Source organism: Opisthorchis viverrini (assembly GCF_000715545.1).
Source record: "Opisthorchis viverrini unplaced genomic scaffold opera_v5_14, whole genome shotgun sequence".
Taxonomy (NCBI): domain Eukaryota; kingdom Metazoa; phylum Platyhelminthes; class Trematoda; order Opisthorchiida; family Opisthorchiidae; genus Opisthorchis; species Opisthorchis viverrini.
This window is the reverse complement of record NW_008751670.1, coordinates 3,565,832-3,582,575: the sequence shown is the minus strand read 5'-3', so window position 1 is coordinate 3,582,575 and position 16,744 is coordinate 3,565,832. Positions and strand designations below refer to the sequence as shown.

Here is a 16,744-nt window from a genome sequence, read left to right as displayed (position 1 = left end):
CTGCGTATACCTGAGAGTGGAGACCATTTACAGAGATGCACAGTGGCGTCCATATTGCACAATATATCTTCAAAAATTATTAACGACGAGAAGCAAGCTTCGCAAACAACGGTTCTGTGTCGAGCTTCTGCAAACCATTTCAATCAATCTGTTACATCGGACAAGAACAGATCCAGATGTAATTCAAGTATCCATCTGGGTGGGCTTTGTATTGGAAATTAGGTAAAAGTTATCTCCGATTTTAAGAACACCATGAACCGTTTAATTTCCCAACTTTTTGGATTTATGCTTCATTGGTAAACCAGGAGGTGCGTACAAATCGTCACTGTTTGGTGACCTTGAGAGTTCGCTCACTTAAGCGAGCAGCGACGCAACGTACAGTTGGACTAGAATAACTCCCTGTTAAATCCTCCACTTCGAAAACCCTATGGTTTCGGCGAAATCGAGCGCGGTTTGCTTCTGGTGATCGGTGTCTGTTGTACGCAAGACTACAGCCTGTGCTCCACTGTAATCCATCTGCATTAAGTACTCACTGGTGTACGCTTGTCACATACTCAAGCTCCCATGGCTGATGACGCTATCCGCCGAACCCAATTTCGCTGTTCTCAACCTCGTCCCACCCTCCAACTAAGTGACAATCTCGCCAAAGTCGCATCACAAAGTACTGATCCCATCAGGATGCTGTTCAATCCATTTAGTTGTCGTCATGTTTCCCTTCCCCATCGTCGTTTCCTGCCCGACTCAAGGCATCTTCTTTTGATCCATTTACATCCCCCAATCACCCTTCAGGTCCACGGACTGAGGTGTTTAAGCAACCTCTCAGCCCCGTCAAACTCCCCATATACTAATGAGGCAGGCTTTCGACTTCAAACGTACACGACTACTACTCTCCAAGGTCTCATCCGAAAACTTTCTTTTGCTGGAATACTAAGGTCATGCGCGAGGTGTAACCCAGCAATAATACAGTGTCCTCAAACACCGTTTTTAGGCTGAAGTCCGTAATGCGGTGCAAAAACTCACCGTTCAGGTGCACGTATTTAGGGTATATTCTACCGCTGGTACGAAATCCGACGCTGATAGAAACTAGCACACTTACGTATAACAGTGCATTCCGAATAGTCGTAATCGGACATCTTTTTTCATCTCCCCTCTTTATCTGAACAACTTACCTTTGGTATTCCAAAGATCTCACAACCACCAGCTCTTCAAAGATCGAGCTGATGCGCACTTCATGAATACAAACTGGGATCTGGTATACTATTTGACTTCAGCTTTTTGGTAGGGCTTTGACCAGGGGGTCCTTTGTGTCGATTTTATAAACTCGTAATTCCTTTTTAAAAAACATTCATCAAGATTAAAAAACTGTTGCACAACAGCCAGTTGATCTGTGATCAAGTAAACTTGATCTATCATGAAAAAAAACAATGAAATATGCGCGAAAGGACGATAATATAAAAGTGTTCTAAATTCGTTAAGTCAAATGTCTGGAAAAAATCAGCAATCAAATAAGGGAGTAAATCACCAACAGAGAGGAAAACGTTCATACCTGATTGTTTAAACAACTTTAAAGACTTTTGCGACCGACGTTTCCCTCCGAAACCACCAATGGGGGCCTGCAGAAATGAGGGACAGTGAAACTCAAATCACCTGGTGCTCAGAAGTAAAAGGATAATCTTAATGACATGCGGCTTATGTATTTTTGGTGTTATTTTCAAACAAATACACATTAAACGAAGGAGTGTGCTTCGGGGGGTGGGGGTTACATTATTTAATCCACATGCACAAGACTGGCCCGTCTTTCCAGAGGTGAATCCATGAATTCTCTCGCTCCGGAAATCAGGAAAATACTTGCAATAGTGTCCCATCACATCTCAATCAAGGATGGCGCCAGATTAATTCTAAACGAGACATGCGATTTGCAGCTGGGTCCGAAAAGAAACCGGCTCAAAGAATTCACGACTGAACGATTCAGTAAGCATTCCTTCTCGCAAACGTTCTCGACCTGATTGCGAGCTGAAGGGCGAAAAAAGTCGCGGAGGTCCGTTCTATTTTTTCCACTGACACTAGACGCTGTCTGCTCAAACCTGTCCTCCGTGTCAGATTAACCTGATGACCATCCACTACAATTTCCATAAACGCACCCCCTCTCGTTTTTCACCTAATACACCGAACAGATTCTTAGATGGTGTACCCTCCTATTACGCGTCCAACATTGCCGATAACTTATAGGGAGAGCGTGACCAGCATGACCCAATGTGGCACCTCTGGAATCAACATGCTAATCGAACCTTTTGCTACTGTCCAATCTTCATGTACACATTTGTACGTCAACCGAATTCTACCCGTTCACAACTGTGCTTACTCTATCCACTGAGATCTGCGTACAGCAAACTGGAATTTCTTTCAAATATGTTCTTAACCAAAGTCTACTTCATGAAAGCTCAGATACGTCTTTTTTTTAGCTCTTTGGGCATTTTTGTGACAAGAAACGCCGAAACCCAGTCATATATACCGGACCTAGTGAATATAATTGCTCACATCTATTGATCTACTACCCATCTCTCCATTGTAACTAAGTGAATGAAAGTGTCTAAAATGTACTGAATGAAAGCAAGCGCACCTGGCACCAATTCGAGTCATCGGGCTTGTAATACAATCGCAGATTCGGTAGGAAAAACGCACAGCCGTAAAGTATGCCATCATCAATTTCCTCGTTCGACCGAAAGACGGAGAGCAATGTGTCTAGCTCAGCTATTGGTGGTCGTACAAACAGCCACCCAACGTTCAACGATGTATAGCAGGTTGATTCCGGTTCTGAGGAACCTGGAAATGAGTTAGATTGAGGCGAGAAGCCCAGTTGTACAACCCGGCTAACAGAAACTCCGAGCTGCTCCAGAGAAGTTGTGTTGCGCAACAGATGCTGCAAAGAAGGCTCAAGCAACGCAGGTAGAAGGATTGGATACCAACATGCGGATCGTAGACGATTCGCAATGACGGAAGGATTTTGTTGAGTGTTATCTTGCAGTTCCTCGGGTATGTGAGCCATGAGAATACACTACAAAGAGGAAGAGGGTGAGAGTATTATTTGCTTATAGTATCGCTTTTTCGGAATCGTTGGGCTGATAGAACAGGTGGGATTACGTAAACCCACATCAAAAGAAAGCAACTGAACTGCTTGGACGAGTGTTAGATGCCTAGCTGAAAAAATACTTAGCCATTGTAATTTCCCATTGATGGCGAAAATGGCTGAAAATACAGCGATTTCGGTTGAAACAATACATCCTAGATTTGAAACTCTGCCTGACAATGTCTCATAAAAATACACACAACATTCATCCAGAAGGATAAATATTAGAACGTTCGGGGGTTAGAAGTCAACATTGGTATCTAGAGCTAACAAACGCACAAGGAATGAACATAAATTTCATGACGGTGAAGTCGATAATCCCGAAAATCCGATAAGCGTACATAAAATAACAACACGCAATACTTTTGGCTGCACCAAGGTCAAGGACTTAAAGTCAGTTAGAGGGCCCCCACTCCATATGTGGCAATAATATCCCATGGTGTGGCGAGCCTACGAATTCTAGACTAGGAGCAAATGGGAGAAAAGAAAGACGGAAACCTGACTTCCCTGAAGGCTGAAGTCGTGATATGCTTGACATGAGACGACCAAGAAAAACTGTTAGAGAATGATAAACCTAGGAGAGTATGACGTGCGATGGATAGAGTATGGTGCAGCAGCAGAGGCCTGATGCAATTGGAATTCCAATGGTGAACACCAATAAGTTAAGCATTATGATGGTTTGCAGGCGGTCATCATTTAACTGAGACGATGTAGGTCGATGAGAGTGGCAGTCCCGGAAGTCATTATAGCCCGCAAATGGAAAAATCAAGTCAAAGACGGAAGAAGTAGATCACCCATGAACAATAGAAGTATGCGGGTAGAAAGGAATCCTGCGGGACTCCGACAAACATAAGGGGGATCTCAGGAAGGCGGAGCAGAAGTGAACGTGGGGAGATTCATTCATTAAGAAGTTCGTAATCCAACGGAGGATGCATACCATACATGAGTGGGGTGTCGAGGACCTGATGCCACGCGCATTCGAAACCTTTCGAAACCAGTTAGACCTCGCTAGAGGAGCATAAGTCAGACAACCACGTGAGGGCATATGCGAATAGGTCAGCAGTAAAGCAATAGCATTTAAGTCCATGTTCCTGGTCGCTTAAGAGGACACTGCACTCAATACCAAGCAGAAATTCGTCCAGAATGGACTGTAGAGATTGGGATAAAGTGGGAATGTTTGCAACGGGGCGTTCGTTTTTCAGATAAGGGAGGAATCCACGCTTGGGAATCGGGAGCACATGTGAAATTTTCTGGGAATGAGGCAAAACACTAGTGGATGATAACAGAAGGGAGAATTGAGCGACAACAGGGTTCAGTTATAGACCATAAATTCGAAGCAGAACCGATTCGAACCGGACCAGGAAAGTTTGATCTGTGCAAGGAGAGAAGACTGGTAAACGGTCCCAGTGGTAATCACAAATAGAGAGAGAGATGACTGAGGAGTGATGGATAAACCGAGGCAAATGTTGGGGCAAAATGTGGTTGAACTTCAGGCATGGATCTGAGCTAAAATTCGGCTTTTTCATATGGAACGAATTCAATGGTTCTTTAAAACTCAAGGATGGCAGGAAAGGTGAGTGAGCGGAAATCAATGTCAACAGCTTTTGCAACATACCAGAAGAAACGGTTCGGTGTGGGCACCGGATAGTTGCTCTACCTTATGAGTAACGGACATCCTTAACGTTATCGATGACAGCAATTGTGAGCAATCACCTGGTAACAGGGCATGTTTAGGGAGGGATCAACAAGCCAGCGTCTATGGGGTCAGCTCTTTGTGCGCACAGCGTTGACAGGGATGTTGGGCAAACGTGGAAAAGCGAGGGCTAAGGTGCAGCATACTACCATTGGTATTGTCGGAATACGTAAACACACTATTCGAAATACAAAACTGGAGGCAGACAAACACAGCAAAAATATTTTTTTCACCCCGAAAAATTACGTCATATGAACTGAAAATTCGGTGTGAAAATACCAAGTGAGGTCACTGGGGGGACAAGGAGAAATGAGTTTAAGCAAAAATCACACCTTTAAAACCGAGTGCAGTAGTAACCTAGATACTGAATGTGGAGGAGGTCAGAGTGAGGGGAAATTCAGACCTGTGAGGAGTAGAACAGATGAGATGGAGGACGAGAAAGTTGACCGTGTTGATGATACTGTTTAGGCCGGGACTGTTGCAAAGTAGGGCTTTGGATTCAAGAAACTCGGTTAAAAATTCATAGCTATCTCCCTAATATCAACCAACTATAATTAGTTTGGAAGAAACGTTCACAGAGAAGTGTATCATTCATCAGAAGAACACTCACTTGAGGAGCCAGCAAACACGTGATTCTGTGATTAAAAATGGAGTGGTGCTATATCCCATCTAAGAACGAGCTGACTGTAGTGCTGACCAGCCGGTCGTGGCCGAAAGGTATAGTATCAACTACTAGCCGGGATGTTGTGGGTTCGAACCATCCTCGATATTTGTGAGATGCGGACCGCTCAGTAAAGATGAAACGGCTGTACAGTGTCTCGGATTTTTGGTGTAGATTGAATTCAGTTGCAAGACGAAATCTTGACTGAAAAGAGCCATCATTCTTTTTTATGTACGAAAATATTTAAATGATGGCTGAAAGAGCCAGCAACCCAGGAGATTGGGATGAAGGATAACCCAGGTCAAAAGATCGGTACAGAAACACTCGCCCCAGAAACTAAATGAATCGGGACAGAGCAGCGCTGAAAATCGAACCCCTCCCTCCAGAGGAGGTATGACGACAACTCTATTCGTTTCCGAGATCGTTCGGTGGTTAGAGCGCGAATTTACTAACCAGGACGTTTGCGGTTCGAGCCCGACCGATGCATCTTGACTTCTCCTGTATAGGCTTAGGCAACCTAGTGGTATATCAGCCCTCATGCTTCCTTCGGGTGGCATAGCAGCTAGGCACCGAAAGGGTGTTACAACTGAACAATAATCTTTTTTCTCATCTGTTCCCGAAACAAAAAAAACCGGTGAGTGCACACTAAGAATGAAGACAAACTCACTAAGTTTTCCATGGAGAAATCTAACTGAGAATCATCTGCGGAGGCCGTATGCTTCGTCAAAGCCAAGGCCCAGACAAGTCCAGTTTCAGAGACGCTAATTTGCAAAAGATGATGATCGGGACAGGGCCAAGTGTACGACTGACAGTAGGGCCTTCGAGATGACAGACCGAATTGTGCCTGTAGAAGAGTGTAAATAAATTGGGGAAGTAAGGGGCCGATAAAACTGGAAGAAAAATGCGTGTTGCGTCAAGATAACAAACGGGACGAATTGAGCAGCCAGCGAACGACCCAGATTTCATCCGTTGAATTTTAACTTGGATATTGATAGGGCACGATACACTACCAAGTCCAACTAACGTAATTTCTCAAGATAATCATCCGAAGAGTGGCCAAGTAAGTTCACAGTTGCATTCGCTGTCAACCACCAGAAAGAATGGTTCTTCCAAAAAGGCCGAAAACAAGTTTTCTCAGTGGCAGCTTCTAGGAGGAAATCAACAGGAGACACACAATACCAAAAATCTGACGATTCCTTTTACTGGAATACTAACCTTTACAGTACCTGAAGTGGTGGTGAATAGGGCGAATGACTTCCCAAAATCCAAGCTCGTTACCCTGAGCAATACATTGGATTCCCAACGACCTGTCTGTCCGGCAATCCACGAAGAGCACAGAGAGTGTAGTCCGTTACGCTCAGTGAAAACGTCCACTGCATACCCGGACAAAGACCCTGCTTGTTTTACTGGTGGTCTGAGACACCAAACTAGATCCCCATGTGGCGAAACGTTGAGCTGTGATTATGCAAAACAGAAATGAAAAGGAGGATACTGAATTAGAGATACCGCAAGGTTGCGAGTAAAAAATCAACATAAGAAATAAAGCATGTAGGACAGCGCACGGAACTGTCATAAACGACAAAAATGTCTGGCAGTTCAGCTGATCTCCTTCAACACAATCGCTGGAAGAATCCAGTGGGTCCGAATGGAATATCGACACCAGTTCACCATAAACAGGAGAAATCTAGAGTGCAACATCAATCTTCCAAGGCACTTGGCTCGGATGGTATGCACCTCAAACTCTTTATTTAATATGTGGACAGCTATTTCGTCTCGAAATTGAGGTTGATAACGCGCTATCTAGTCTGATTTCGTACAGACTGGTTCAGGGACCGTCACTCAAACTTGGAAGCATACGCAGACTCCAAACATCCGCAATCGCCTTCATGAGTTTTAGACAAGGTAATCAACTTCACGTCCACACACGTACGTAAGATCCCAAACGTCTCAGCGACAACGCCAAGACAGTTAGTGGAGCTGATAATAATATACAACGAACGTATTAGCTTTGCAACTACGTATCTGATCTCTGCTCACTTACTTGCGGAGTTGCTGATACTAAGTGCAGTTGGCAGAAGGGTTCTCCCAAGTGAAAAGTACTTTTGCAATAGCCTCGATACGTCCAACATCTAACTGCTATGCGAAGGATACCTGAGTCTCCTCTTGAACTTATTTTGCCAAAAGACCTCTACCAAACATTGTAGACATACAGCAGTGATCCACCTGTACACTGAGTAACTGAACGGCAGCGGGGCTGTGTTGTTCATTACCAGTGATGCTGTCAATTATAACAATGATGATGGTCTAGGATGTATTCGTGCGATCCGCGATTGGACTCGTCACATCCGCTCGATGTAAATCAATCCCAAACTTGAAGTACATTAGATCCAAAGAGGAAGTAGACGGTGTGAACCACGTTTATTCTCACTGCTAGTCGTCCGACTTGGTACGGTCCAGTGTTTATCGAGCGTAGTAATTTCAATCAGTTAATACCACCACTCTAAACTTCTGGTGTCCAGCATAGAACGATTTTGCCGCCAAGTAGCCAGATAAACGTCCGCTCTATCCTTTATTGGCGTTCAACCGATGCAGTGGACTGAGCCGCCTAGTCTTTGTCTAAGTCTAACCAACAACAAGGTTAGTTCCGCCCCGGATTCTGCACTTGATACACAGGAAGAGGGAGAGTATTGGAGGGAAAAAGAGGAACACAGATCATCGGATGCTAGTTGAAACCAAACAATAAGTGCAATATCCAATCGAACACTACTTACTGAATATACTGAGCCAAAAGAAGGCGGCGCTAGTATCCAGTCCGGATGGGAACCATCTGCTTGCCACACTGCTATTCCCGGAGTACCATTGAACGTCACAAACGGGACAAGTTCTGATCCTTTGGCATCCAGTTTGGTTTGTAAGCGTAAAATGTCACTTGAACTGGCTTTTGGGCAACGATATAACCACCAGGAATCCTCCGAAATTAATGTTTCATATCTGTCTGAAAAGCTCCCTTTAGAAGCCGGTGCAGACCCAACTTGATTCGTGGTGTCCATTTGCTCGGAAACTGAGCTGCAGAACGCATCTAATTCTGCATCTAGTTCTGCATGCAAAGACGGGTTACTTGGAGATTTGGAAAGGTTGAAGCTCAACGGATTGTTATCCGTATCCTTCTCACTACCGGAGAGTTGATGTTCAATGCTCTCATTGGTAATCTGTTCCGTATAAGGGATAGGCGGATTTCTAGAGAGGGTCACTAAAACATCCGCTGATGAGGTATCTTGAACCAAGCTTGGATGCGTAGCTGACCGACAGCTGTGAAAAGAGACAGAAATTTCGCTCCAGAATAACCATAGTAATGTTAAGCACAAGCGACTACTCCGAATCTTTTTCTTTCAGAAGAGTCTAGAAAATTCCGAGGCGGTAGTCAACAGGCGATAACCCTGTTTAGGCGACAAGATACGATGGGGGCAGATACATAGCATGCATCCACATATTACCCATCCAGGCGACAATGCCGGAATCCAGCCACAAGTTAACGGCTGTGTATGACCAGCCAGTAGAGAATATACTGGAATGTGTGCTTTTTAGTAGCCTCTTATTAGAACAAGACAAACCGCATTCTGATCGAGAGAAAAAAGAACACTAAGTACTAAAGGCTTAGACGAATCACAATTAGCTTAGTAGTTCTATCTTGATGAAATCCACTTATCTCCAATCCATATGATACTGCAAGTTCCGATGGGATTTTCACCTAACTAGCGTAAACGAAGGAAATACACAGGCATTAAAACTTCAGCGACCCACTACTAATTTCGTCTATGTCACAAATTCGAAAGCAGACGACTGAGATACGCAGGCAACAAGAAAGTCAGTCGAATCTCAGCAGTAGAACCCGCAAGAAACAAGGCCCCACGGCACGCGCTGAGAATACGTAACTTTACCAGTAAACGAGATCGAAAGTATCACATACTTTCAACAAATTCAGGTGAATCGTAAAATCAATCATGATCGTTCAGCGTAATTCAACGGAATGTGTTAGTCTGCCTCCAACCAAGACTGTTTACGGAGTAGGAGGAAAAGTTTCTGGAACACTTGAGTGAGAACCAGCGCTAATGTAGTCTGGTACAATAATTACAAATTATTCAAATAAGGTACTGAAATAAAAACAAAGAAAAACGGGCCTAGTGTTAGCAAATTACAAACACCCGAACGCCACTAACACTGGCTAACGACCATTAGCTTCAGAATTTCCGGCCTAGCATAGAACACAGTGATAGCATCATGACTTTCCGAACCATCCTTTATTTTCTTCTACTGAGTCATACTTTGGCTACTTCTAGGCTGTCGGTATTCCGAATTTGGAGCGATAAACTAACACCCGATCAAACCGGCAAGGCTTGCAGTTCTGGAGGTATTCTTCAGATGAAGCCTCTTATACTTATGATCGCTTTCCCACGAAGTTGTTGATGCCGGTTATAGCTCTGGTCAAATCTTTGAAAACGCTTTCAACACTATGAGCATTCATATTAAATGGAGGGCATTGTACTTGGAAAACGTGACACGATAAAACGGCAGTGGGGGACGCCGGCAGAGCCACTAGACAGACTCACCAGGTCTGGAGCTTAATAGCAGAAAGCATCAATTAACAGAGGTTTACAGATTCTGGCCTTCTGGGAATACATCTAGTCATAAAAATGCAGCAGAGACAACTCAGTGAAGAACAATATTGATTTTCGGGTTGCGGTATGCCATCGGCTGAACGGTTCCAGGCAGTCAAAGAATTTACCGATTCAGTCAAACTTCTTGAATGGAGTGAGTTTCAAGGGTGGATACACTTTTTAATTAGGGGTGTTAACAAATGGAGATCAAATGAATAGAAAGCCAGGGATCAGACGAACACAAAGCAGGGTTGGTTAAGTTCGCATGCATTAGTTCTTAGCACACGGGTGGGAATCACATGTCGGCAAACGCACGCTGCTAGTTGTAAATCGGCCCCATAAGTGCGCTTCAAGGAGGCCGCCTTCATGTTTATTCGTCCCAAATGAATGCTGTCGCCTTATTGATCAGACCTACATCTCCAGCATATGTTGTACATGTACGTGACTACCACATGTAAAGGTCGGCTCCATTAGCCCACACGCAAAGGGGACCTATTGGGACATCGTGTCACTTTCCAAGTGTTAATTAGAAAACGCCCAGCTTGACAAGGTTCCTTTTAAAGCTGTCACACGTCTCAAGTTTACCTTACCGCATTGTTACGGAACAGTTTCGTTATACATGAGTTCTCAGACTTTCATGATTTATCACGCCAACCTGCCCGATGGTTTAAACAACAATCCAGTAAATAAAGTTTGCTGTGCCGTGAAGATGGAACTCGAGAACGAGTACGATACCGTTGGAGAAGGGGATGTGTGGACCACATCTTCACAATCCATCAAGTGTTAAAACAACGGAATGCGTATAGGTACCTACAATCTTGTTCTTGATTTTTTTTCTGTTGACCGGTACGTTTTTTCTTCAAAATTCTTGTGCAACAAGTTGGAGAATATCATACGCTGAGTGAATTCACATACTAGTGGGCACTTGACAGTACATGAGGAACTCTCGAAAAGCTTTCCTGCAAGCAGTGGTGTCCAGCGAGGATGTTCATTCTCTCCATTTTTGTTTAATTTGGTAATTGATGAGGCAGTGAGCTGAATTCTGGAGGGCTAAAAAATCCCGGAGTTCAGATCACTCCGTTTGGGAACCGTGTCGACCTGTAACATGCAGACGACATTGTCCTGCTTTTTTAAATGAGCATTAAGCGCAAGCTAACGAAGGTCATCCAATCTTTTGACATGCGCTTCATACGGATAGTATGAAGTCATGTCGTACAGATTTCGAACATTCCTCCAGGGATTTAAGGTTTGACACCGGAAATTTTTGAAGGCTTCAAGTATCTTGGAATTTACATTAGCTTCGTTGGTAGCGTGGCAGACGAAATCAACTCAGGAATTGCGGTTACCAATTGATGCCCCTTGCGGCATAAAAAAGGCATATCACTGGGTCTCAACGGACGCGCGAATGAGACTACAGTGCGAGCGTCACTGTATGACTGCGAGAGGTGAGCAGAGGTTATCAGATATCTCCACGTCCCCAACCACTGACGTTTCAGAAATATGGGCTGCAATCGGCTGGAATCAGTGGATCTGCAGTGAGGTGATCAAGAAACGACTCTTTGATGAAGCAGAAGGCCTTTCACGCAGAAAGTGTATCCAGCGAAACCGGCTAAGTTGGTTGGGTCATCTGTTACGCATGCACAGTAACTGCCTATCGAGAAGGGCATTATTCCTCTCGTCTAATTCGGAGTGAAGGAAACCTAGAACTGGATAAAATATGACACGGCAGGAGAGAATGAGGAATGTTTGGGTGAGGCTAGTGGTGTTCGCCTTCCAGGATTGGGAACTCGACAGTCAAGCGTCGAACGGAACTGATACCGCTGGGAGACGAGTGTATTAAGCAGCCCAAAAACGATAACTCAACTGAATGGGACGTTTGTGAACGCTGTAGCGGTAAACACCATTACCCTGCATTTTAAATTACCCAACTCTAAAGCCACGCATGGTCCAGCATCTGCTCCAGAGAGCTCCGAGAAGAGCCAAGCATGAGATTAGATTTGAGATCTGCTAATTAGGGCAACCGTGTAAAAATAGAAGTGTTTGGAAACGGAAATCTTTAGATACCACTTGGAATAACAGTTCATAAACAACTATCCATATGTTGTGACGTCTGCGTATTCGATACCGCCGTCAATAAGTTGACAATTTAACAAGACCGAACAAGCGGATCTGACCGCAACACAGCTGAAAACGTGCGTCACTGTAGCCAAATATGAAGCCAAAATTTCGGTATCCCACCTATCTTTGACGTCCGTGATTTGGCAGCAATCTGCGCGGAGCTCGCCACTGGTAGTCAGGCGTGAGTAGTTTTAGTCCTCTCTCATAAAGATAAGACGGGAAAAGGATAGGTGATCAGAGAAAGAACAAAGGAAGCCTTCCAGCGTAACCCTAGATCGAACTACTGGCGATAGTCTGCGACAGTCTTGGTTGGTCACAAACGAACATTTGGACCAAAACTGAACGAAAATCCATAATATCGCAACATACGAACGTGGAAAAAATCTGTTACCCCGATAATGAAATTCATACACCATGCACGATGTGGGTTAGGATTGTGTGAAGTTTTCGTTACCATTTTGGTATTTGTGCAAGGTACGATCCGTGTGTGCTCGTGAGTTATAACTACTGACGGATTTGCTTGTGAACTTCACACTCATTCTTTTCTCACCATGCCGATCATGATTGGCCTCTTTCTGGTTGGCTTGCATAGAAGTAAGCATTTACTGTGTTCTATTAAGAATACTGTGGAATGTGGAGTATTTGAAATCGTAACCATAAAGAATCCGTTAACCAACTGCGCAAAACTTAGTGAATTCAGCGCGGACAAGACCGCAGAAGGGTCACCACTAAGTTACTTACGACGACAGAGTATCAAGAGCATTCCTAGTGAGTAGCACCCGTTGCAGTTGAAGAAAGATAAATGAATACATACTTTGTACAGAGCACAAACATAGACACCGATTGTGTGCGGTAGGAACAGAAGGACACATCTGGGACTGAACATGAACTATCAGGCTCCCGGTTGGTCACCGGTTCCGGTCAACCCCCAACCAGATGATGTGGCTCATGAGTGTTCCAACATTTGTGTGATAAACACAACGATTACGGGCTAATGGGAAGGGAATGGTTAAAGGCTCTGCAGACGAACTAATGTACGGAAGTTGAAAATTAAATAGAAGAGTGCTCAAATGAAGTAATTATTTTCCAAGTACGGAATAGCAACATGAAACCTATCTCAAAAAAAGGACAAGAAAACAACAACGACTACGGGGAGGGTTCATTATTTTGGCCCCGTGCCATAATCAGTAGTGAAACGCTAGTGAGTATCCTGTAATTAGAAAAGTCATCGTAATGTCTGTGTGTTTCGGCTACTCACGTCCGTATTTGACTCGGCTGATCGGTCTGTTCTGCTTCACACGCTTGGGCAGCAAGGAATGTCCCCGAGGTTTGTGGACACAATAAGCTCTTTGTATTCCCAGACTTCCGGACGGACGAGAGTATACGACGAGCTCTCCAAGGGCTTCCATACACAAAGTGATGTTCGTCAGGAATACCCACTCTACCCATTCCTGTTTAACTTCGTGATCGATGAAATCATGAGACAAACGCTGGAAGGTCTCCAAAACCCCAGTGCTTATATAGCCTGAGACGAAAACCCTGTCGAGCTGGAATATACAGACGACATTGTGCTTATCTTAGAAGAGACATTAGAAGATATGGCTGCCAACCGATGTCAGTGGCGATCTTGCTGTTCTTTTCTATCCAGATTGCCTGAATGAGTGTATGGAGGTGTAGGCACGTCGGGATGATTGTAGTAAGCTAGCACTAAGTCCCTTCACCGTCCACCTTTATTCTTTTCCCCACAATAAGGTTCTCAGATAAATCATGGCTGCACGGCAGCAAATCATCGGTGCTGAACACTGATGTCATGCGGTCCATGATGATGATGATACTCACGTCCGTGAAAACAGACCACAGTACCACAACGATACAGGGAATTCATGGCACCACAGGGACCATACTTGATAAAACGTCAAATCTGACACCAGGTTCATTAGTCAATTTCTTTAGAAATGTTTCTGATGAATATCACTGATGGTTTCCACCAATTAGCAGCATCAAGCATTCAGAAGAACATCCAAAGTACTCCATCAAACGGTCAACGGTCACCTTCGGGATGTGCAAAAAAAAAACAGTATTGCTGGAGTATATCTTCCATCTTATTCACTTCACACTAATTTTCCTAAGGAGGCATTACTATCACTGATATCCTCTCACTGACATCAGCGACATACATGGGGAATAACAAGTATACAGACTTGTTTTCCTTTCCACCTGATGATACGTTGACGCCGGTCATCATCTCAATAAAGAGCGGTCCTATGAGTAACTGAAGTTCGCAGTTGCTTATCCGAGGCCAGAAAATAAGAAGATAAATACGAGAAGATACTAGATTGCGCTCAACTCTCATCAGCTTTCATTCTATCACAATTAGACGAATCGAAGTAAAATGGTGCAGTTGGTGGAATCAGCTGAAACAATTGAAATTCTGGATTCAGTGATCGACTAGGTGTTGCGAATTGACTGTAAAGTTAAACCGGTCGTGTGCTACAGAGAGTACTGAACGTAGTGGATTGAACGCATGCGTTTCGCAAGTAATGCTTCACCAATGGCTTGGCGTACAGAGTTCGTCTCGCAATCTACTTTAATCGCCCCAAATCGTTGACACGCAACACACCAGCACCCCGAACATTCACAAAACATTGAGACTCGTTATAACGACCCGTTCGCAGCATTCCAGACATAATGCCATTCAAACATCGACTGTCAAACGGTGACATTCTCTGAGAAGTCACATGATGCAGAAAACGGCTTGAACAGATTAACAGTGCGTACAACGCATTGGAACAATTTATCACTGATCAACTGTTACAAAAATAAAGCGATACGCAGATGAGCCACGTTTCTGTTTGCACGACCTCGTGTACTGATGCGTGGCGATACAAACTAATATGTTATCACGGACTCGTTGTATCGCCGTGAAACGTTCGGGATGCTCTGCAAATCGGTGCAGTGAACTGCATTAAGTTTGAGATGGTTGTGGGAAAACTGGGTATTGACAGGAAAAAAATCGTCCAGCTGTAGCACCCTTTCGGTGCCTAGCTGCCATGCCATCCGAAGGAAGCACGAGGGCTGGGATACTGCCAGCCCGAGCCTATGCACGGGAAGTCGAGAGGCAGAGGTCGGGTTCGAACCACGGACCTTCCGGTCAGTAAATTTGCGTTCTAACAACTTGAGCCATCTCTGTTGAAAGGGACCTAATACCGACCAAGAGCGTCAATACCGACTTTCTCATATTTGAACTCAGGGTATAAGTAATACGATTGGCCAACCATGCAGTGCCCCCACGAGCTCCCGGAAATTGTTTTATCATAACAGGAATATGCAGTCGGTCCAACAGTAAGAAGGTTGAATTAGGTGCCAGGGTACTTTTCTTTCGGAGTTATATTGCTCACCAACAGCTCTTATCCTGTTTGGATATTGTGATTTTCAGGCTCCTTGCATCAGTGATAAACAGCCGAAAAATAGCATAGTCCGTTGGGATTGAAGGGTACTCCCAGTAGCGTTACATCCTGATGTAATAGCCCCATCTAGAATGCTAGACATGTTAATGTCACGCAGAGTGGGCTCCTTCCGAAGAAGCCGGTTTAGAATGGAAAAGTCGTCCTACAACTCACTCTGAATTACTCTTCTGGATGTCGCCTGTTTTTGCACAAACCTGCTCCGACTGCTTGTTCTGCCCTTGGATAACGGGTGTTTCGTTCGTAATTCCATCTGAATACGGAAGAATAACGAATCGTTAACATCCAAACAATCAAAAATGGTGATAACCCTCAGGAGAAGATATTTCAACTACTAACCAACCAGCGTGGATAATTCAGGTACTGTACGACAATCGCTCAGCTGACACCGTCCGGCGTATTGCTGTCGTGCAATTTGATGGGAACATGAAGATTTAGCTGCTGTCAGGTTACCCAAGCCTAGACAGAAACATCCGAGAAGTGTTCTCCAAGTAGGAGAGCGAAATGGTTCGGTCCAAAGTTAATTTGCACTGTTCCTTAGGAACAGAGAAGCTTGGCGGTCACTCTATACTCTGTCTGCTTAGCCGGGGAGACAATAGCCGATATATCCGTCCAAAATCTGTTGCTTCAGACACCAATAATAAGACCAGTGTAAGGGAATACGAGAACACACAGTAGGGTAAGGTTTTTATAATTCACTTATTGGTTGGTGGCAGTCCTATACGTGCACAGAAGTGGATCGGAGTCTGATCAATCTTACTTCGTTTACTCAGACACGGGCCTTCACGTGCACGTTCCATGGATGAACATCTGAGCTGAAGCGCATAAAAACATCCAATTTGGCTCAAGTACTGTTTGGATACCATCTACGTCAGCACTAGATAAAACTGGTCTGGTTTCATGGGTGTTAGGGCTAAATGTAAGGCCATATAGCATGAAGATGAGATATGAGTAAGTTTCATAATGCTCAGTGGTTCGCGCAGTAATTTCTCAGATCTGGAAAGCAAAGAGCAGACTATGGTAGAA

General features: G+C 44.3%; 1 protein-coding gene across 1 annotated transcript in view; it reads right to left on the bottom strand.

Moving 5' to 3' along the window:
• Positions 1-16,744, bottom strand: part of T265_01369 (hypothetical protein) — a gene marked incomplete at both ends in the record, with an annotated part of 52,607 nt that overhangs the window by 12,769 nt on the left and 23,094 nt on the right. The window contains 6 exons of the mRNA XM_009165375.1: positions 1,547-1,613; positions 2,621-3,055; positions 6,149-6,325; positions 6,697-6,936; positions 8,253-8,790; positions 15,875-15,971. Coding sequence (XP_009163639.1) covers positions 1,547-1,613; positions 2,621-3,055; positions 6,149-6,325; positions 6,697-6,936; positions 8,253-8,790; positions 15,875-15,971 — 1,554 coding nt within the window. The remainder of the gene's footprint in view (positions 1-1,546; positions 1,614-2,620; positions 3,056-6,148; positions 6,326-6,696; positions 6,937-8,252; positions 8,791-15,874; positions 15,972-16,744) is intronic.